At 44.2% G+C, this 23,171-nt stretch overlaps 1 protein-coding gene across 2 annotated transcripts in view; it reads left to right on the top strand.

Annotated features, from left to right (window-relative positions):
* Window positions 1-23,171, top strand: part of KIF26B (kinesin family member 26B) — a 309,748-nt gene that overhangs the window by 279,492 nt on the left and 7,085 nt on the right. The window contains exons 11-15 of one of the 2 annotated variants that reach the window (XM_075089363.1): window positions 1,511-1,673; window positions 2,810-6,242; window positions 19,613-19,815; window positions 21,184-21,334; window positions 22,238-23,161. In XM_075089363.1, coding sequence (XP_074945464.1) covers window positions 1,511-1,673; window positions 2,810-6,242; window positions 19,613-19,815; window positions 21,184-21,334; window positions 22,238-22,242 — 3,955 coding nt within the window. In that variant the 3' untranslated portion in view covers window positions 22,243-23,161. Of the gene's footprint in view, window positions 1-1,510; window positions 1,674-2,809; window positions 6,243-19,612; window positions 19,816-21,183; window positions 21,335-22,237; window positions 23,162-23,171 lie in introns of those variants that run through there. The other variant, XM_075089362.1, reaches the window with a different exon arrangement.

The following is a 23,171-nucleotide window of genomic DNA, read 5'->3' as shown; positions in this document are numbered from 1 at the left end:
TTGACATCTTAATTATTCCTTGATGGAAAGGAGGGCCACTAACCTGCGATACAGCAGCCTATTAACTCTGGATCTATGGATTCAAAGCAGCCTTAGGTCACAAGTGAAATGAGTGAGGCTGTCTCAGTATAGTCTATATGGATGTTTGTTTGCTTCTCAAAGACACCAGACTGTCTTCAATGTGTCTGGAGCAGATGGAAGCAGAAATCCTGAATCAAAAAAATGTTTTACTTCCAGGATTGCTAGCCTAGCTGAAATTGAAAGTACTGCAAATCTCAGGAGAAGCACAATTTGTGAGGTCCCCAGACTTACTGCTAGGTGCATCAAAATATGCATCCCAAATGCTGTTGTTTATTCAGCCAGAAAGAGAGGTTCAAGAATTTTGGTGTTTGTCTGTCAGTCCCATCCAGTAGGCATAGCTTTAGTTCCCAGCAGTTGCAGCTTTATGCGGAACTCCTGTCAGCTGGAAATATTAAGTGGATGACCAAGGGCACACATGCATTACAGACCATTAGCAGATATTGAACATTGAGTCCCAAAACTCTGATCCTCACCCACTGAAGGTATTGCTATCATTACAACAGTGAAAGCAATTCCATTAGCAATAGATAAATATCACACTGTTGCTGTCTTGCATTCAGCCATACGTAACTATTGTGCACAACCTTTAGTGTAGGAGAGGCGCTCTCAGGAGGATGTCATTACCCAGCTAACCATCCAGCTGACCTGTACACCTTGTAGCTAAAGCTCTCTTTCAAAATTGTATCGTGCATTTCTGACTACAAGATTAGACGAGCACCACAGAAGTGTTACGTATGCATCATTGTGCTGTTAAAATTCATATTCTTAGTCCAGTCTCAGACAGCCCCACAATAAGGCATCAGCATTTCAAAAAGCTATCCTATGCTGAACAATAGAGTAAATGGCAAGAACAGAAAATTTGATTTCTGCCTCAGTGGAAGAAAGGATCTAATATGAAAGAACAATTGTGCGAAGACTTAAGGCTTGATTGTTTTGTATTTCACCAGCATTATCCAAAATTAATTTCAGTGATAATAACTGTTGTTATTATTGAGTTACTCAGTGCCCTAGAATGCAAGAAAAAATTTGGTTCCTCTAATCTAATCCACTACTCTTGTCCTCCAGAGATGGGCCAGAGTTTGCTTGCACTCTGCGCACTGGAAAAGGGCAGCAGTTTGATGTTTGCTGCAGCAGCTCCTTAACACTTAGTCTCCAATGCTGGTGTGCATCTCTGTGGTAAGAGTGCAGAAGGACTGAGGCCAGAACACAGAAAGGGGAAACTGGGAAGAGGAAAGAAGTTTAAATTGTAGTTCAGGGTCTTTCAGCATGCTCAGCTGCAGACACAACATAATGCAAACCTGAGGAAGAAAACTAATTAGGATTCCATTAAAAAGAGGAGAAAAAAATCTTGCTGAGACACAAGTCACATCATGGTGGTCAAAGTGAAACCTTGCTCACTAATGTAACCTTAATTAATTTTATTTTGCAGAGACAGCAAGCTCACCATGTTGCTTCGGGAGTCCTTGGGGAATATGAACTGCCGCACCACAATGATAGCTCACATTTCAGCCGCTGCGGGGAACTACGCTGAGACACTGTCCACCATCCAGATTGCATCAAGGGTCCTCAGGATGAAGAAAAAGAAAACTAAGGTAAGACTATGTATAACTTCTTTCTTGTAATGGCGGGGGAGGGAGGAAGAAGGTCCCTAAAAGATTCTTGATGGGGAAGAACATCAGGTAACCAAATCAGTAATTAATTCCAAAGTCTGTGGGTTGTATGTACCCTGTCCTAGGCAAGTGGCTTACAGCACATAGCAGAGACTAGGCGGGGTAATGCTTTGGCTTCAGATACAGAGGAGTGAGTTCAGACATATCTGCTACAGCAGGTTTGTAAGCTGGCCTCATTTAATGATATAGCTGTCAGATGGCATTTATTTTCAGTTATGCTTTTAGTGCTAATGAAATAATAAGGAATGAAACTGCTGTAGAGTTAAAGGAAATTTGGATTAATGAAGAATTATATTCTCTATGCTTCTCAGAGAGCAGGAGCAAGATAAATGCGAAGCAGTATGTCCATTGCCAGCATTGATGCCCCATTTATTCCCTCTGCTTCTAAATATGGGTGATAGATTTTCCAAGAAGTAGAGTGAGGATGGGATGTATCCACTTTCATGTTTGAGAGTCCTGATTCCTTCTGTACAGCTTATGGTGTGAACTGGGCACAAAGAGTGAGTTTTATGCCTTTCATTTAAATTGACAGCCTATGGATTGACAAAACCTTTTTTGTCAGTGGATTGAAGAGAAATGAGTGAAGGGATTCAGTCCACACACCATCTGAGCAGTGTGTCTCCAGAGACCTCTGTGTGCACGTTATACAATTCCACACGCTGGTAGTATCACCAAACAGGGATTGTCTTTATTTTCTGTGACTTATTTGTGTAATTAGATTTTTTTGTTCCCCCCACCAATAGATTACCACAGCCTTTGCCAAATATCTGATTTCTTTGGCCCAGCTCAATTAAGGCAGAGATCCTAATCCATTTGTTTGTTCCCTTTTTTTTGGAAGTCTCATGATTTCAAGTGGGACACAATGTTGGGGCATTGGGTTCTCCATGGAACACTGTTGTGTTTGGTGTACGACTGTGGATAAGAAGCTTCAGAGCTCTGTGCCTTAGTTTAGAGATTTCCCAGTTTAGATGTGACTATGACCTTCTTTATGTTTGCACTTCGTGCAAGGAGCTGTTTGCAATGCTGAAATGTTGTGGTCTCTCTCTCTCATATTGCAGTACACATCGAGTTCTTCTGGAGGAGAGAGCTCTTGTGAGGAGGGCAGGATGCGGAGGCCAACCCAGCTGAGGCCTTTCCATTCTAAAAACACTGTTGACCCAGACTTCCCTCTTTTGCATTTATCAAGTGATCCTGATTATTCGTCCAGCAGTGAGCAGTCATGTGACACAGTGATTTACGTTGGCCCCAATGGCACTGCCCTTTCTGATAAGGAACTGACAGACAATGAGGGTCCCCCTGAATTTGTTCCCATAGTTCCTGCTCTGCAAAAGACCAAAAATGAGGGCAGGTTGGAAGAAGTTAGTGAATCAGGGCCCAGCACATCTGAAAGAGACTGCCTGAAGTGCAACACCTTTGCAGAGCTCCAGGAGAGGCTGGATTGCATAGATGGCAGTGAAGAAACCGACAAATTTCCCTTTGAAGAGGTGCCTGCTCAATTTAGTTCAGACCAGATGTCTAAGTGCTCTGTCTCAAGCCAGCTGGCAGAGCTTAGCCACTTACCAGAGTCAGATAAGGAAGATATGATGCCAGAATGTCAGCATCCTGATAGAGAAGCCAAGGAAAATATGAATGCAACACCCAGCAAAACTAAGAGAAATCACTCCCCTGTTCCTTCTGGAGCTCTCACTAATGTTTCAACTCCTTCTTCTCCCAGAAGTGTAACAGGCAGTTCTAGTAAAGAGCTTAGCTCTTGTCAGTTAGCACACAGCACCAGCTTGCAGAGCAGCAGAGAAGGTCTCAACACCTGTGGATTTGTGGAAGGCAAACCTCGGCCAATGGGTTCACCCCGGCTTGGCATTGCGAGCCTCTCAAAGACATCTGAGTACAAGCCACCAACTTCTCCTTCCCAGAGGTGCAAGGTCTACACACAGAAAGGAGTCCTGCCCACTTCCACTCCCCCACCAGCTCTTCTGAATAAGGATACTGGGATGACATCTAATGAACCTTTATTGCAGCCAGAAATCCGGACCCCACCTGTAGGCATGAGCCCTCAGATCATGAAGAAGTTGGTGTCCCCCAGCAATGGGGATTTTGAAGAGACCATTCTCAATGAAGATCGGCAACAAAGCATTTCTCCAGAATCCAAGAAGGAGATTCTGAGCACCACCATGGTGACTGTGCAGCAGCCGTTAGAGCTGAATGGAGAGGATGAGCTGGTGTTCACCCTTGTAGAAGAGCTAACCATTAGCGGGGTCCTTGACAATGGACGCCCAACCAGTATCATCAGTTTTAACAGTGACTGCTCTGTGCAGGCTTTGGCCTCTGGGTCTAGGCCAGTCAGTATTATCAGCAGCATATCTGAAGATCTTGAATGTTACTCCAGTGCAGCTCCTCTTTCTGAAGTCAGCATCACACAGTTCCTTCCACTTCCAAAGTTGGGCCTGGATGACAAATCCCAGGATGATGGCAGCAGGCGCTCTTCCATCAGCTCATGGTTGAGTGAAATGAGCACAGGGAGTGATGGTGAACAGTCGTGCCACAGCTTCATAGCCCAGGCATGCTATGGGCATGGGGAAGCAATGGCAGAACCCCCTGTCTCCGAGTTTGCGAGCACCATACAAAGTGCCAGCATGATTTGTGTAAGTGACAAACAGAAGCCAGTGACGGACAACATGCTTATACTGTCAGAAATGGGGGAGGAAGCTTTCAGCAAAGTGCCACCCATCAAAGGCTGTAAAATATCAGCTCTAGGGAAAACTACTGTCACAATCAAAAACACTGCAAGCCTCAGCAGCTGTGAAGGCTACATCCCAATGAAGACAAACATTACCGTGTACCCATGTATTGCCGTTAATCCCTTCAAAGCACAAGACACTGATGATGTACCAGCAGTAACTGCAGACCGAAAGGTTGCTTATCCCCATGATGGGAAAGAATCCAGTGCTAAGAAGGATATCAAATTTGGAGACCCTTGGCTGAAGAGAGAAGAAGATGTAAAAAAGGACTGCTCTGGGAGCAGTGATGGGCCAAGGCCTGACACAGCCACAGTTTCAGCTAAGCCTGAGCACAGCACAAAGCAGTCCTCAGCAGACAGGTTTAGCAGCAGCAGCAGTGGGGACACCTCTATCTCCCCAGGATCTGACAGTCCAAAGAGAATTGTGGATGGGTGTGAGGTGGTAACATCCAGCTCTGCAACCCAAAGCCCTGTTCATTCCAGTGATGGCTTGAAGAATGGTAGCCTCCCTCGAGGGCTCCCGAAGGCAAGCAAGCCAGAGGACCCTGACAACCACCTCCACCTTCCTGCCACTGACACCAGTGGAGTCATCTCTCCTGCCCTCCCCCAGTTTTCTAAGGCTAGCCTTGACAAGAAAATGGCCTCTCCCAAACACTGTGTCCTCACTCGTCCCAAAGGGACCCCTCCTCTGCCACCAGTGAGAAAGTCAAGCTTGGATCAGAAGAACAGAGCCAGCCCCCAGCACAGCGCAGCCAGCAGCACCACAAGCAGTCCCTCCAGCCAGCCTGGGTCCTTCCTGGCCAGCTTCCCCGAGGAGCTGAATGCCAAACAGAAGGGCCCTGGCATTGACAGCAGTGGCAACAATAGCAGCAGCAAGCTCTTCAGTGCCAAACTGGAGCAGCTTGCCAGCAGAACCAACTCCCTCGGGAGGTCCACAGGCAGCCACTATGAGTGTTTGTCACTGGAAAGAGCGGAAAGCCTGTCCTCTGTGAGCTCCAAAATGAGCCCTGCAAGAGATACCACCATGCCTAGGGCCGGAAGGAGCCTCAGCCGCAGTGTCATGTCCTCGCCCACCAACTCGGGCCTCTCCCAATCCGCAGGTGCTTCCCCAAAAGCCAGCCAGTCGAAGATCTCTGCAGTCAGCAAGCTCCTGCTGGCGAGTCCCAAGGCCCGCAGCCTGTCTGCCTCTGCCACCAAAACGCTCAGCTTCTCGACCAAGTCTCTGCCTCAGTCCGTAGGGCAGAGCTCCAGTTTGCCTCCGAGTGGGAAGAACATGTCCTGGTCAACACAGTCCCTCAGCAGAAATCGTGGCTCCAGCCTTGCTTCCAAATTGCCCCTGCGGGCTGTCAACGGGAGGATTTCGGAGCTGCTCCAAGGCAGTGCCAGTGCCAGAGGCTTACAGCCACGGGGCAGCTCAGAGGCAGACGAGCACGGGGGGCTTCCTGGAGATGAGAAGCCAGCAGTTCACATGCTGCCTTCACCTTACAGCAAGATCACCCCTCCTCGGAAACCTCATCGCTGCAGCAGTGGTCACGGGAGTGACAACAGCAGTGTCCTGAGCGGGGAGCTGCCCCCCGCCATGGGGAAAACAGCCCTCTTCTACCACAGCGGGGGGAGCAGTGGCTACGAGAGCATGATGAGGGACAGCGAGGCAACAGGGAGCGCCTCTTCAGCACAAGATTCCATGAGCGAGAACAGCAGCTCTGTGAGCGGCAGGTGCCGAAGTCTCAAAAATCCAAAGAAACGATCAAATGCAGGTAAGCTTGTGGTGGTGTGAGAGAGGGACGCAGACCAAAGCAGGTAACTGGTACATGGTGGGGAGGTTAGCCCAACAGGTGAGCTAAATCATTACCAGCTATATCACTTAGCAGAGAAGCGAGGCCAGGGTAAGTGTCGTAGGCTCTGAGTTTCTTCATTTTGCAATATACACAAATCCTGTGTGCTTGCACTGTCTTTGCAGTGGAGTCTCCCCCTCACCCATTTCACTTAGGTTTACTTCACATGAAGAGAAGAACATTTATCCCTAAACTGGTTAGTATTGCCAATGGCAGGCACATTCAAGTATTTATTTACACAAATATTCTTCTGATTTTATTCCAGAAAGATGCCTTTGAGAGGCAGCGAAATGTAACTTTTATTCTTAAGCACTTTGGGCACAGACTCCTCTCTTGGTGTGTGCGTGTTTCACCAGCACAAGACCAAAGTCTTGCTGAACAGCAGTATCTGTTGTGAGCCCACTTTTGTCCCTTGTGTGCTCTGGATGCCCAAAGATGCAAGATGCCCTGCAGTTGAAACCACTGCCGAGTTCCCACCTAGAAGATGGCACAAAGTTGTGCCTGTGTCCCTTGAAAGACGTTTTCCTGCCTCTGAGACTCTTGTTTTTTAACTTTTGAATTATGAGTCCTTATTTTCCCAGTAATTTATTTATAACAATAAATTATATTAACAATAATATATGGGAATTACTGCACTGAAGAACTTGCAAATCTGAAACCTTTTTAGTGATCATAGAAAGTATTAGAAGGACTTCATCTTTGTTCAGCTATAATCCCCAGTAGCTTTTACACTGCACCAGGATGTAATTAGATGACAAGAGCCTCCTGGGTCATACCAACAGTCTGTGTAGTTGCAGCTGGTACATCTTCCCACCAGAATGAGTTCCAGAAAATAGCAGGACAGGGACGAGGAGCATTCATCAGCTGGTCATCTCGCCCTTTTCCTGGGTACTGTTTTCCCAACCTGAAGCGCAAGTCCTGCCTAACCTACTTCTGAAAAAAATGCACATTGGCTTTGGACCTGGTATGCACAGCTATGTGAAATACCGGTGGCTACTTACCCTAGAGTAGCGCTGGCTGTCCAAAATGTGTTATTCTCATAGAGTTCCTAGTTCACCAGCCATTCCCACTTGCTGGGATACAGACCTCTAGGATTAATTTGCAGTGAACTAACTGAGTAATGCATAACTCTCCCTTTCTTTATGCTCTTGACTGTGGGAGTGGGAAGAACATGTGTAGAACAGATGTGAATACAATAGATACTGCTGTTAAAAACCATGCTTGGCTGTTTGTACCTGTTCAGAGGATGCGTCTGAAAGTGATCACTGTACACAGTGCAAGCACAGACCAAGTGATGAAATAATCTTTCTGAAGTTAACTTTGCATCCTATGAGAAAACCTTATTTCTATCCCTTCAGTTTATGTGGCAATAAATTGATTTTCCTCTTTCTGAGGAGCTTTCTGAGGAGCTGTTCCTTTAACAGCATCTTTCAAATATAAGCTTTTTAATGGTAACTTGCAAGAAAAAGAAGGCTGATTTGTATGTTGTGGAAAACAAAGCTGTCCACAGAGTTTGCGTTTCTGGGTGTATACCATCTACTGGATTGAATCTTGTGGAGAAGCTGCTCATATGGTATGGACTTTTTCCATAGGATATATAGTTGAAAAAAAATTATTTCTGTGAAAACGGACAGCTGTGCAGATGAGGGAACAGAGAGAAAATCACAACATAGAATTATCCTTATTGGACACTACAGAATGTGCACCCACTTCCCTGAGGGACATAGTTTAAAAAAATACTTAGAGAAGAGCTTCAGGCAGAGCTAACTCCAAAGCTTTAGACTCCAGAGTTCATCCCAAACCTAAATCATTAGGAGACCAGGGTCTGTTTACTCTGATGCTCATAAAACTAGTTGTTTCATTTCACTTCTCTCTGCTTAGATAGCACATTGGAGGCTGGACAAGGCTGGAGATATGAGCAAGGGAAACATTGTCTCTGGGTTGTAATTAAAAAAGAGCTTCCGACCTGTGTGTTGTACTTTATATCAGGGTTAGATTTTGGCTTACCACTTTGGCTTGCGAAAACCCCTACGTAGGACTGAACATAGTGTCAGTGGCTGTGAGAGGGAGTTAAGAAGAGAGGACTGTTTGAGATTCAGGTTTCAGGTTGCTTTTGTTGCAGTCTGGAAGACACACCTGGAGAGAAGGGGCTTTTCCATGGTCTAGCCAGCCTTGGCCTACCCGGCAGAGCAGCGATGCTGGTTTGTCATGCTGTGCAGATATGCAAAGGCAGTGAGTGAGGGGGCGAGCAGGAAACTTTTCTTAGCAGGAAACATGGAGATTCTAAGCTTTGCTGCTTTTTTGTTGCTGTGTAACATCTGACCTGTGTTTTTCACCAAATACAGCTTTTTTGCTGGCTGACAGATTAATCTCTTTATTCTAATTTCTTCTGTGGTTTAGTTCTTCTCTCCCTGGTCAGCAACACTGCAGATACCTACCCATTGATGGACCTGAATCTCTGGGGTGGAGGGTTTCCAGTGGAGGGCCTGCGTCCTTGGAAGCTGCCTGCCCTGGTGGGCTCAGCAGACCCTGACACATTGACCTCCCTCGAAATACTTGGCAAAGCTTCTCTTTTAATTCAGCCTGTCACCTGACGTAGAGAGATTTTCAGTGTGTTATTTCTGATACTTTTGAGAGTGATTCCCTATATCTGCAAGTAATTCCTATATTGTTTTGAATGAGTTGTACTTGTATGTGTGTATAAGTACAACCAGGGGTTTTATGCAAATTAAAAAAAAAAAAACTTTACTACCTTCCATATCTCTAGAGGCAAACCACTGCCCAGAAATTAATAACACTTCACTTTCTTATAACCCAGCTCCTGTTTGCATTTGGTCCTGCAGCAGTGAAATCATAATTCTGTTTTGATGTGTTTGATAATAGTATAATTTTTCACATGTCAGCAGATTTATGATGGCATAAACCCAGGATTATGACTTCAATGCAGGAGAACATGAAGGAGGAGCTGAGATATAAGGGAGAACAGAGCTGCCCACAAATATATTTTTATTGCATAATAAACAAAAAGAATGCTAAGGTTTGCAATCTTTCATCGTCTGTAATATCTCTTCTGTAGGAGTGTTCTAGTGTGAATGTGCTCTTTTAAGGAACACCTTTTAATGAAAAAGATAGCAGACAAAGGTTCTGAGCTCTTAAAAGACAGATATTATTTTAATACATAGTGTCAAGAGCATTGGACCTTTCCTGATTTGCGGTCACAGATCCACTGTGCTGTAATGGATATGGTGCTATAGATATGCTCATTTCAGGTCAGGCAACCTTGTCCACTTTATTTATGATTATTATTAACAGAAATGCTAGCTGTCAGACACGATCAACATGAATCAGCCCAAGGCCCCTGTAAGAGGAGCTATAAAGAGTCTTTAAGAGAATCACCAGCAGCCCTGTCAGATCTCACAATTACTTTTGAAGTTCTGACACATTGGAGAGACATCATTTTTTTTCTTGAGATTAAGATCTTGTCTTTCAATGCTCTTAAGTGCATTATTTGTATGTGTAGGTGCTTCTGCCCTGGGTGTCATACATGAAGCAGCAGACCTACACTGACAGCTTTTGAAAGATAAAGCTAGTTCACATCCTTCAGTGTTAGCCTTAGGTTAAATTTTGGGCTCTGCTGGGTACCTGTGCATTTCACAGACAGCCCAGTGTTGTGTGTACAAAATTAAAAGAAAATTAAAAAAATATTTCCCTCTTGCATTCTGGTACCTATTGAAAAATCATGTGTTTACATCATGAAGTACATAGGCCTTTTCCCTGAAGCCAACCTATCCGTTTAATAAACATTCCCATCTTTCTAACATTTAACATTGGTCCTATAACATCATGTCAGCATATATTGCCCCAAAGTGACTGCTTATGGCAGAAACAGAGCTGTTCAGCCCTGATCTGCTGCTGTATGTTTCAAAGCTTTGTACAGGTGCTGTAAGTATTATTCCAGACCCCATTTTACAGATGGAGAAATGAAGGCAAAGAACTTTACTGACTTGCCCAATGCCTACAACTAAGTGAGAGCCAGATCCAGGGTTAAATTGCAGGCACCCTTGACTCCTAACCTCAGCATTAACTGATGGCCACACATCCTCCCCTGCCCTTGCTGAGCAGTGGAGAGGAGGGTTTCATTTGTTATTTTCATTTTGTGGAAGGCCCTTCCTCCCTCTCTGCCCGCAAGCATCTGTGCAAATGTGCTTTCTCTGATTTCTCTGCTCACTCCATTAGCCTTCCCCCTGTAAGAAACAATTGGCATCTCAGCCCTGTTTCTGGCTCTGGCTTTAGTCTCCTTTCTCTTGGGTAGGCAGCGTTGTCCTGAGCAGGGCACTGAAGTATTAGGGCATAGTTTGTACAGCCATCACTCACTAGCACCAATTATATATTATTTTTCAGTTCCTCAGGAATTTCAAGTGTAATGGTCCAGTGCTGCTCCATGGAAAGGCAATGATAATGGTGCTTTTGTAATACATACTCCTGTATGTGATCAGGAAATGCATTGTGGTTGAACTCTGTTTTACCAAAGCCATATTTGTATCCTGGAAACACAACAGGTATGACAGGGAGGCAGGCAGGGTGGCAGATTAGGACTTGCAAGATCTATGTTGTATTCTCTGCTGTGCTGCTGGTTCACTGTATCACCTTGGGCAACTCATGTAATTTCTGTGTTCCCTGGTTGCCAGCTCATAAAACTAGATAAAGATGTTGTGAAAAAAGTAACAGCAGGGTCCTTAGATCAGAAGCGTTACCTACCTGCTTTCTGCTCTTCTGCTTTGGCTGTTAGCATTTCTTCCCCAGTTTAGTTTGAGTGTAAATGGGAATTACTCTAAAATAATTCTCAAAACAAAATGTGACCGGATGATTTCAGAGATGCAGCTTTGGTGCTAGCTCCTGCTCACTGTGAGCTAACATCAAAGCAAGAGCCCAGACTCTATGGAGGTTTACCCAGTATGGCCGGGCCCTGTTTGCATTCCCATGTAATGGGTGTGAATGTCTTGTTTCTGCCTTTTACCTCCTACTGATGTTATTTACCAGTTACTGCCCCTTACAATGTTTCAGAGCTGCCAGACCTGTAAGGAGACCTTCCCTAGGGACAGCAGAACGGGAGGGGCTGCAAGAAAAGGCTTTCCATGGAGACCACAGAGACCTTCCTGAGACTGTTTTCTTTTCTGTTCCCTGTAGGAATAGGGTTGGGTGCTTAGGAGAGTCCCCATTCCTTATGACATCCAGTTAGACCTAAAGGCTGCAGCCTATCACTACTTGCAGCGCCCTGCCGAGACGGGATGGACCTCTGCCAAGGAGTGTCTAATTCAATTTCTCTAGTCGAGATTTTTTTTGGAGCTCAGTCTGAGCCTGGAGCTTTCCTGGTGCTGGGGCTGCTGCCAGCAGGGTGAAGCACTTGGGGCAAGCGCTCTGTAGCCCAAGCAGGCTTGGGGGAGCAGGAGGTGTGTAGCAGCCAGCGTAATGCACCGGTGGGGATAGCTGCCTACAGGCTGGCGTAGACAAACCCGCTCACAGGCGCAAAGAGCTAGGACTCGAGCACAGGAGGAAGATGTGACCCTGTGAGAAGGAATAACACTGTCGAAGAGCTGAGGCTTAAGGGAGAAAGGCCTTACATGTAAAGTGCTTTCAAGTTGGGTCAGTCTGGGCCAGTTCAACCTTCCTGAGTATTGGATATCAGTGAACATCAGAAAACAAAAATCTAAGGGATGCTATTGATAGTAAGGCCAAGTCTGGAGAAGACTGGGGGAAAAGCAAAGTTTCAAAATTCTGATTTCCTGAAGTTTAGACGTGTCCCCTGAGTTGCAGTTTTATATCTCAACATTTGCAGGACCCTGCTCTTGTCATTCCAGGATAGTATTGGATGTATATGTGTGTATATGTGTGTATTGGATGTATATGTGTGTGTTTGTGCACACGCTTTAATCTTCTCTGCATGGGGAACCTGCCCAACTATGGATAATTAAAGATTCCTGCTGCAGCATTTTATGACTTTTGCAGTAAAGTTTCATGACTCCTTGTGGCTCTTTCTCAGTATTAAGTTTCACCACCAAAGCAGAGCAAATTGCTACATGATTTTAAACACTTTACTAAAAAGACAGACTGTTAAGACATGACAATAATTACCTACAACTAGAGTCCCTTTTTCTCTCTTACTTGTGTGCTTTGGATTTCACTTGTGGGATGGTTTTAAAAACGGAGATTTAGAGGTTGCTGGAAAGCCCTGAAAACTCTGTATTTGAACCCATTCACTCTCTGGAAGCACTTAGCCTTGCCTGCGAAAGCAGCAGGAAAAGCCAGGGGCTGAATCTGTGGGCTGTAAATTATGAAAGTCCATCTCCAACCAATATTGCAAAGCATCACATTTTGAAACGTGGCCAAAATGATAATGGTGAAACAAAGCACCAACAAAAAGAGTCTGAGCTTTTCTTGTTGAATCCAAGTGAAAAGGAATTTGGCTCCTGTTTAGACTGCCTAAGGCACAGTGTGGGGAGCTGAAAATTGCCCTTTGTATCACAAAGCCTTAAGGCATCTCCAGCGTTTCTACTTTAACTTGCTTACAAGTGATGGTAGCTAATTGATATCCTGCGTTATACCTTTACCATGACAATGGATGTTTAGAATTATACAGCAAAAAGCTGTTTGCATGCAGGTGACCACTTTATGCCTGTGACTGCTGGCTGGACAGCCCTAGGGGGAAGCAGAGGGAGGGGAAGTGCAGCCTTCAGCTGCAATTTTTTGTTCATTAAAACAACAGCATTGATTTTCCCAGGTCAAAGCCAGGCCATTTCATGCAGCAAATCTGTGCTGAAAGGGATCAGAGTAATCATTTTTTACACGCTTGACTACTGCATGCCAGCACTGAGCTTTCAGCCACATGAACATAGGAATGATTTAATAGAGGAAATGGCAGCAGGCTATTGTGCACGGTGAAGGCTCCATGTAACATGCATGACTGAGTCGCACACCATTAGGCTGGGTGTAAATAAAACCTGCTCCTGACATTGCCACAGAATTAGCTCACTGGAATGTCTCCACCACTGTCCTGTCGGGAGCTAATGCCCCGGCTGCAGATCCCCTTCCCCCTCCAGCCTCTGCCTTTGCTGCCAACCGGCTGGTGCAGCTGTTTAGTGCAGTAGGTACAATAACCAGCTCCTTCAATAATGCCACAATGCTGACAAACACCTGTTAAATCAAAATCCAGCCCAAAGTGAGGTAAACATTTAGAAGAGGTTCTGCTCGTTTTTCACAAGAGATTGTGGGTGTTGAAAACTCATCCCCCTCCCTGTGATGTGCATCTTCCCTGGAATGTCTCCCAGGTTACTTGTCACCCTGCTGCAGGAGGGTTGCTTCCTGATCTAGTTTCAGGGGTGCTCATTCACCAGCTCTAAACTGCCCTGAAAAGCTCCTTTTAAAGTGGGACAGTAATTCAGGAGGCAAGGTTAAGAAATGGACTGCGTGGGTAGAAAAAAAATGGGAGTAGGCTGTACCTCAGCATGTTCCTTACACCAGTACATAAGCAACATATCTAGTATAAGCATGGAAGATTATAAACAAGGGTTGTTTTATTCCTATGTATAGCAGACAGTGATTTCTAGCCTCAAGTGTCCTTGTACTTATTGATTCACAACAGCAGGATTGCATATAAGTCAACACAGAATACGGCCTGAATTATTTTGCAGTGAGGTGGACATAGAAGATTTTTTTCTGAATGATGGATCCTGTCAGTGATTCCTATTCCAAGTGTTCAGGTGCACATGGTCCTTCCTATGTAATCTGAGTTGCCAGGATGAGCGAATGCTGTTTAGATTTTCTGGAAAAATTGCCTGGATTCTTTGGTGTTTGGAGTACTGACCTCAAGATGGGCACCCTAAACACTTCTACCTGAAAGCATTGGCAATGTTTTCAGTAATCAGGAGGGGAACTGTGCAAACTGTATGAAAATCTGAGGAGTGAATAGCTATGTGCTAAGTACTGGTGAAAGTGCACTACAAAATAAACTAGGAGAAAGGATGTCAAAGGAATGGGGAGGAGTTTGTTCAGTCATGGACAATTGCCCATGAGGGCAGATCCTATTAGGAAATGGGAATGAGAGGAGAAGTCAGCATTGTGTTTTCAACTCAGAAAAATCAGGAACACTGTTATCAGACAGTGAGGAGTAGCAGGGGGAACCGGACAGATAATCCTTGCCAGTAAGCAAACAGTTTGATGCTACATTAGAGGTTGGTGCTATTGCTACTGGAAGCACAATATTTCTTGGAAATGAAACCACAGAAGGAACGGTGGGAGCTTAGGGATACTGCTCTGCTTATCCAGGGTTGACTTTTTTAATCGTCTTGAGTTTGGATGGGCTGTACAGTGAAAAAAAAAATGCTGAACAACAGGTTCTGTACAGAAAGTCAGTTTTACCTCCCTTAACATTAATTGCAGTGGGGAATAGCTTTGGCTCCACATCCTGCCTTTGAAGGCACACTATAAACTTCTGAAATTATGAGATATCAAGTTACAGTTTCATTTGCTGTTTGAAACACCTTGAAATTTCTAGGACAGCAGTTGTTTTACATCCCATTCAGATGCATCCTGCTTTGAAGAGATATGCATCACACTTCTTTTTATGAAGATTTTGCATTTATACTTTTTGCCTTTACTTTTTCCACAGAAAAGATGCTCAATATGGAGTGTGTGCTTGGAAAGCAGTCTAAGGTGAACACTCCAAAATATACAGCACTTAAGCAAAACCAGACCTCTTAGGGTTTCTGCCCTGGTCAACACATACTTTTATGAACACACATCCTTAAGTAGTTGGGCAATTTTGCTGAGCTCAGTGAGTCTTCTTATCCTTAAAGTTACCCTTACATACCTAGCTGGCTTGGTCTGTGTATCTAATACCTTAAGGCTTCTCTGGTCTTATCTTTGCTGAAGTATGTTGTAGCTTCAGTGCCACTTTTCAGTCAGATCTATTTTCACACTGCGCACCTTCACTGCTGTGTTACACCCTCAATCTTAATTTTAATCTGGCCAAGCCTTAACCTATAGCTCAAGGTAAAGCAACAGATCTGTTGTGAAAGATACAGATATAAATACAATATTATTATTATTTTATCTATAATCTATAAATCTTGTATTCTGTGCATTTTCAGGGCTATTTCACAGTCTGGTTATTCATACTCAGGCTCAAGAAAGGTTATTCTGAGGGTGAATAAATTCAAACTAAGTGAAAAAACATATCCTCCAAGACATTTAGCAAATGGCACGTTGCTTTCCATGCTGTATAATCGTAAATGAAAGTGTCGTTATTCTGTCCTGGATTGAGCTTACAGGATTTCTTTCAGATTGTTTTTTGGTATAAATTTATATTTTTTAATGGAGGAATGAATCCCATTTCCACAGCAGGAGGGTCAGCTGTTTTGCCAAGGTGCTGGGCAGGGTGCATGCTCCCCCAGTCCCAGCTGGTGGGGCAGAGGTGGGAGGGACCTGCCGAGAGCTGCTCCTGCTGAGCTCCTGGGCTGCCTGCAGCCTTCATGAGATGTGTGTGGGGAAGTAGGGGAGTGGTGCGCTGTGATTCCTACAAAACATTTTATTTATTATACAATCAAAATTTATGAGATCCTAACCCCATCAAGTGCTACCAATAAATTTGGGCCTTCAAATGGGTATTTGCTATGTAAATGGAAAGCTGTATTCATTTTAACGATTTAATTGTTGTGTCTGCATGTTGATATGGATGAGTAAGCTGTCAACTGCTTTGTGACACTCACCCTGAAGCTGTGCTTTGGCTGTATCTCCTTACTGATCCCAATTAAGGTGAAATCAGAAAAACCAGAGGCTAAATGGAGAGGTCAGTAGGAGGGGTCTCCTGTCAAAAGACACCATTATTTTCTGTACCTGGACTAGTAAACAGCCTATAAATCAGTGCATGTTTAGAATAAACTAAATTCTGTTTTACCTCACTGCAAAGATGCAGGAGATCTTTAATTTCATTTCTCCCCAGAGCGCTCTAAACCTCAGATGAATCATCCCGAGCCAGCATTCAAGGCTCAGATAAAAACACACGCCTCTTTCTCTTTCTTGTCTGCCCTGCATGCAGACGTACCCGCTGTGATGGGGCAGGGAGACCTGTGCAGGCGGACCCTGCATCCCAAAGGAGCGCCTGGGCGGACGGCGGCGAGTCTGCCCGCCTGAGGCAGCTTTGCCCCACTGTGCCGAGATCCGGCAGCCTTGCTTTGTTGTGATAACCCACGGGTTATCCAGGCATGAGCTCTGGCTAGAAAAACATCATGAGCTCATCTTAGCATGTCTCCTGCCGCTACTGTACCCTCCACTGCCTCTCCACCAAGGGGTAAGCACTATTATTTGGAGCCTCAGGTTGCAGCCCTCCTTCTAGACCACAGGCTTCTCTTTCTCATTGAGCCAAATGGATATGAATGGGAATTAAATGCAAAAACGTTTACCATGATCCCTGTAACTCATAGACTGGTGACATCTGTTTTGCTTTGCTCCAAATAAGAGTGTGATGCTGTTCTCATGGTAAGGTGAATCAGAGCCATCCACCTGGATTTTGGCTCTGGTTGAAGATGCAGTTTTTCCAGTGTGGGTGGTTTAAAAGTGCCCCATTACACAAGAAGGTGGTGTTACCAGCCACAGTGGGGAAAAAAGGAAGAGGGAATAAAAATCAAACATCACAGAAAGATGCACTGGACAGAAGGAATTTCCAGTCTACTCAGCTGCTTTTCTGAAATGCTAGAGCTCGTCTGTAGGCATGGCATGAAGAGATGTCACCACCAATGTGGGCACAAAGTAAAAAGAATTAGCAGCACTCAGCTGCATTACACAGGAGGTCAGATCTGATGTTTGTAAGTGGTGCTGGCTCTAAAAGTTGATGAGCAGCAAAGATAGGAAAGAGATTGCTTTTACACCCTGACAAAATTTGAAAGACTGTCTCCTATGAGACAGCATGGCCAAAAGCCTAAAAAGTATTTTAAAAAGTATTTAATGCCTAAATCCTTTTGGTCCTGAGTGACACTAGGGATGTTCTCGGTGCCTTTCACATCTAAGCAAATGGAGGGCTTGTTTCCCAGGAGGGGCTGAGCCTGTTGCAAGTTCTTTCCCTGCATGTATCAAAACTTAATAGTCTGCCACCCTGTCTCACCTCCCTTCAAGTACACAGCTGCTCCCACCATTTGGTTGCCTTTCTCTAGCATCAGTGACAAGAGTCACCTTTAACATTGCAGTTTGTTGGGGTCTTCCCAAACTGTGTCTCTCTTGTTGTTTTGTCACTTTTGGCCATGGTAACGGGTCAGGCCTTGCTTTTCATTTTATCGAGACCTGATTCTTCTCTTGATCGGGCATTTTAATTTAGAGCTTAACTGAAATGCGTTCAAGGTAAGTGAATGCTGACATTGACTTCCAGTCGCTTGTACCACATGTCTAAAATAACGCCTACTTGCTGGTATTTCTAAGGCTTCACTTGTTCTAGCATGGGCTTCTTTGCTGGGCTGCAGTTTGAGTAGTAACACAAGTACAATAGGCGTCACACAATGGGCAGTCCAGATCTCAGGCCACTACATATAAAGGGGCCTTGTAGAGCTCCTTGTCTGTCTGCTTTGGCTGTGGTCTCCTTTCCTTGCGTAGAGTTATCTCAGATGCATGCATATAAAAGCTCTGTAGACTAGACTTTCCAGCTAGACAGCAAGATCGACTGTTCTCATACATTTTAGAGCTAGTATTTACAGGTTAATTACTGGTTGCTATCCTCTGGTTTCTAGCACAGACTGCTACACTCAGAATAAGATGTGGTAGTTAGTAAAGTCATCAGAGAAACAGACTCCCATGAATGAAACTAGACAATGCTTTGTTACTTGTAAATCCAAAACTAGACAATCAATAGATATTTTGGGGGGTGTTTGTTTGTTTGTTTGTTTTTAGCTTTCATTGAAGCACCAATTGGTAGACATGTTGAAGCTATTTACATTCAAGTTTCAATAAATGCAGTGCTGGAGATTCCTCTAAATGATTTTATCTTGTTTGTAAAATTAAATTTGCATGATCATTCTACATCCCTTCCCTGCTGGCATTAGTTTTGTTCTTGCAGCCAAGAGAGTCAGTTAATACTTTCATTCAAACTTGCTAGCTCCAGCTTTCGGTTTTTGTTTCTCACATCCATTCTATTGTTGCTGTCTGCTAGGGGAGACCCTGCAGGAGTTGTCAGCTACAAAACTTTTTTTTTTTTTAAAGCCCAGCCATTGCTCTGTACTAAACCAAGCAAGGAAATGGAGCCAGTTGTTTGTTTTTCTTTTTTGTGTGTGTCTGTTCTTTCTCACAACAAACCAAACTTCCTTCCCACTGCCATCAGGCCACTGACGTACTTTTTCTCCCTTGCTTTACCTTAGGCCCTGACTTGGCAACTCATATGGTAGATGCTTTCCATATGGCATAGGCTTTATCAACTATGGTACATTTTCAGCTATTGCAGTGCTTCCATCCACTGGTGCTGGTATTATAAAGCAGAGCAGGTGTGCATGAACACTGGTATTGAAGCAGACACAGTGACTAACCCTTCTGCCAGCTTGCTGCTTTCTTGCCCATCACCCATCTTGCCCATCACCAGTGCCGCAGTAAGTGTGTAAGTGGGAAATGTTTTAGAAGAATATTCTACTGAACAGAGACAAGGCTCATGCAAATCTAGTGGCAACCACCAATTTGGGTGTACTTACTGCAGGTATTTTGTCCCCTCTAGTGTTTTTACCACTCTAGCCAGCCTACAGCAGTATTATGCAAAGGTCTAGTAAAAGAACTTGGATATCAAAGTGATTTTTGTGCTGTGATTAAAATCAAAACCACACCTGCCCTGGAGATGGTCTATGCAGAGGCTGGCTAATGCTTGTCATTAGGCTGCAAGAGCCAGTACCGGTAAAGAGATAAGATAGCAAAGCTAGACCAATTCCAATCTGCTGCTCTGGCCCTTCATTGGCATACCTGTACGCACCAAGACCTGAGAAAAGGGAAGCAGGCACAAGTTCTGGAAACTGTAGGGTATATATGCCCTCTGAGGATCAGATCCTGGAGTCAGGTACCAAAGAACATGTGAGGATCTGACTCATGGTAAGTGGCTACAGTACATCGCAGCTGCAGCTGACCCCAACTTCCATGGCCTCCCTGGGTTTTTGTTCCATTTTCTTATGTGTGTATAAAGGCTAAATATATATAGTTTGTAGACATCTCTGCAGATGGAGCATAAAGGAGAGGCAAACTGTGCTAACATGAAATGGCAATTTCTGCATTTGCAGGTTCACAGAGACGGAGACTTATTCCAGCTTTATCACTTGATACTGCTTCCCCAGCAAGGAAGCCTGCCAACAGCCCCGGGGTCCGCTGGGTGGATGGGCCCCTGCGAAGTGGGCAGAGGGGGCTGGGGGAGCCCTTTGAGATCAAAGTCTATGAGATAGATGATGTGGAGAGGCTGCAGCGGCGGCGAGGTGGGGACAGCAAGGTGAGTACAACCCATATAATCTGTCTCCCTCCTCCTGGAGGGTGTAAGAGTGGGAGTTCAAATTATGCATTCAGAAATGTGTAGTATCGTATATGGTTAATCCAACAGACAGCTAAACCTATTATTTCATTTAAGAGCAGCTATGATTCAAGTTATGCCTCCTTCCATAGAAGCTAACAGACATTGGTACCTTGCATTTTTGCCCCTTGCTTTTAGTCTTGGTGGTTCCTGTGCTCCAGCATCTTGTCACACCTGTCTTTCAAGGCAGTGATGGTGCCTCAAGTGCATTGATGGTATTGTTTCCAGGATAGCTAATGCGTTCTCTCTAACAAAATTGTTCCTGTCAACCTCAGGCCTCCAAATTTACAGAAAGATCAGGGAATTGTAAAGGTCAGCTCTCAAGAGGTATGACTGGGAAGAGTATCTGAAGTTGGTGGAATAGCACCAGTTTTAGAGTAACTGTGGATATTTATTATTATTTTAAGGCACTTTTTCTTCCTAGCCCCTGTCACTTGGTTAGGCTGTTTGTGATGTTGTTCTCTGATATAATTTTTTATGGAGAAAAGCATCACTTGTTGGGGTGGGGTTTCCACTGCACTTCACCCACACAGCAGATTTGTCTACAGAACAGAAGGCAGAAAGTGTTGCACAGGCTTGGAGAGGATAATTCTTGTACTGGGAATGCTCCCATGCTAGCGAGGGTAGCACAGCCCTCACCGTGGGATCACTTACTGCACGTCTTGATGGCTGCCACCCCTCAGAAGTCATGCAAGGCCAGACTGGGTGTCTCCAGACAAGACTGCACTCTGTGCTGTTACCGTGCCTCATATCTTTACAGAAAATACATCTTCTTTACTAATGATTGTGAATTGCTAGATCTTTTCGTAACATATTCCCTTTGTTTAAGGATGTTTAAAATTTGATATTGCTACCAGTTCTTTTATTTTATAATATGACTACTGCATTTCTTATGCGCCAAGCACAGAGATGTATTTAGGATTTTAATACAGTGAGCAATGGATTTCCTTCTCCCAAGAGCTTAGATTCTCTTAGCCAAACTTCTGGTGACAAAACCCAGAAACATTTTGCTACAGTTAATCTGATTTCAGGATGCTATCTGTTATTAATTATTATGGTTTATTATTAACTATCATTGCAAAGTCTCCAAAGCTCACTGACGGAAGACATCAAAACCAAACAAAAGCAATAAAAATAAAACAGATGATAGATGATTTCATGCAGTGATTCATATGCTTCCAGAGTAAATGGCTCAATGTCAGTATTATTGACTGGAAGATTATTTGACTGAATGGGTACTTCTTCGTCTCTTCACCTATTCCTCCTCTGCTCCTTTTTCCTGGTTGGCAGGAAGTGATCTGTTTCAATGCCAAGCTGAAAATCCTGGAGCATCGCCAGCAGAGAATTGCAGAGGTGAAGGCCAAGTACGAATGGTTAATGAGAGAACTGGAGGTGACCAAACAGTACCTGATGCTGGATCCTAATAAATGGATCAGTGAATGTAAGGATGTTGGTTTATTGCCTGGACTTACAGGCATCCTTTGGTTTATTGCATGGTGGGGGGATTGAGGGGAGCAGAAATGTTTGCTAAGAATGAGACGCGAGCTACTGTGTTTGTAAACTAAAATGAACCAACATATAACCTAAGGGCAAGTTTTAGATTGACTGTATTTCTACAACTAGTCCCTATAATTCTTATTAAATGTTGACAGTAGAACTGAACAATCCTTTTTGCCTGAGAGCTGAATGTTGAAATGGTACAGCATTGTAGTGGTGAGTATCGCCATTGGTAGATTAACGTTCACATGTTTCAGCCCACAGCTCCTGGAAATTAGATTTTTTTTTTTTTTCGCCTCAGATCACTCAGACATATGAGCAATATTATAAATCTGCTCTTCTACCACAAAATAAGACTGTGGAGCAAACTTGTCCCTTGGCACCAGGGGGCTTACATGAAAAATGAATTTGGCCCATTTTTTATAACTATAGATGTGTAAAGTTCAGAGAGCTTAAAGGGCATTCACATTCAAATCAAGAAGGACCTCAGCACCTCAAAGGAAAAAAGATAGAGAGTATTGCATTAATTGTGCAAAAATTTTTAGTATTAGCAAGCAGATGGGTTCATGTCAAAAAGTCCTAGAAAAGAATTAGTTTTAATTTATTTAGGATAATTGTGGGTGGAAAAAGGAGGTCAGCTGGTGTGTTCTCTTAAAGCATCCTAACTCTTCCTTTGACAGTTGCCATAAGGTAACACTAGATTGGTACATCCTGCAGAACAACCATGGTATATGTTGCAGGAACGCTGTTAAGGAAAAGAGATAAAAAGGACAGATTTAAAGGGAGCAGAGAATTTGCCATACATTTCCATCCACTCACTGTGTGATGCCTTTGCTTCTGATTCCAGTGTGATAAATGCAGAAAGCCTCAAGGACGGCACAGACCTCAGGGACCAGATAAGATGGGAAGTGCTGGCTCAGACAACGTATCTCACACTTGGCTTCCACGGAAGCCGCTACCAGCTGGTCTCTGGCAGCAAATGGGCACCTGTGGTGGAGTGACTGATGTGTACGCCTTCCTTTGCTACTCTTGAGTGGTCTAGTGACAATCACGTGGAATAGGGAGAGGTGTGAGGAGCAAGCAGGTTGGAGGTTGGTTTCTAACTCTGAGTTCTGAATTCAGCAAAGGCCTTGTCCTCCCCAGGCAGACCATCTATTTAAATCTCTTTCTGGTCAGCAGAATGTGTGAGAGAGTCAGTACATCTGACGTACATGCCCTAAATAGGGATGACTTTAAATATGTGCTTAGCATTCTGAATTTTCTTAAGCATGGTGCTGAAACAGACCCTGAATGCAAACAATCAAAATCATTGTAAACAGATTTAACTTGGCCTGTTTTATACCTTACTGCTGAATTTCCCCATCATGTTCAACCTGTGTGTTCCTTATGGGCGTGAAAGTTAACCTGAAGTCTACAGGTGTTTTGTGCCAGCTGGTTTCTTTGCACTGAGCCATGTGGTTGCTGGAGGAATAGCTCTGGTGGCTTATTTTTAGGGAAAGGTGTTGGAGTGTGGCAAAAGGCATCTGCAGTTCTGGAGAGGATGGCAGAGCATATCATTCAGGAAAGCATCCAATGCAATCTTAACAGTATTCTTCACTATCAGCAAGCTGCTGTGCCATTTTAATAGCCGTTAAACAGAAAAGGCAACTTTTCATGACAATGGCAAGCCAGAGATAATGTTGTATACAGTACTGATGGCTTTAAAGACTTGCATTAGTTCTGTCTCTCCCACCAACCAGCACTGGGTTTTGTCTGCTTTTCCCATCTGTTTGTTTTCTTTC

This window comes from Phalacrocorax aristotelis, chromosome 3, assembly GCF_949628215.1.
Source record: "Phalacrocorax aristotelis chromosome 3, bGulAri2.1, whole genome shotgun sequence".
NCBI classification, from domain to species: domain Eukaryota; kingdom Metazoa; phylum Chordata; class Aves; order Suliformes; family Phalacrocoracidae; genus Phalacrocorax; species Phalacrocorax aristotelis.
This window is presented reverse-complemented; position numbering and strand designations above follow the sequence as displayed.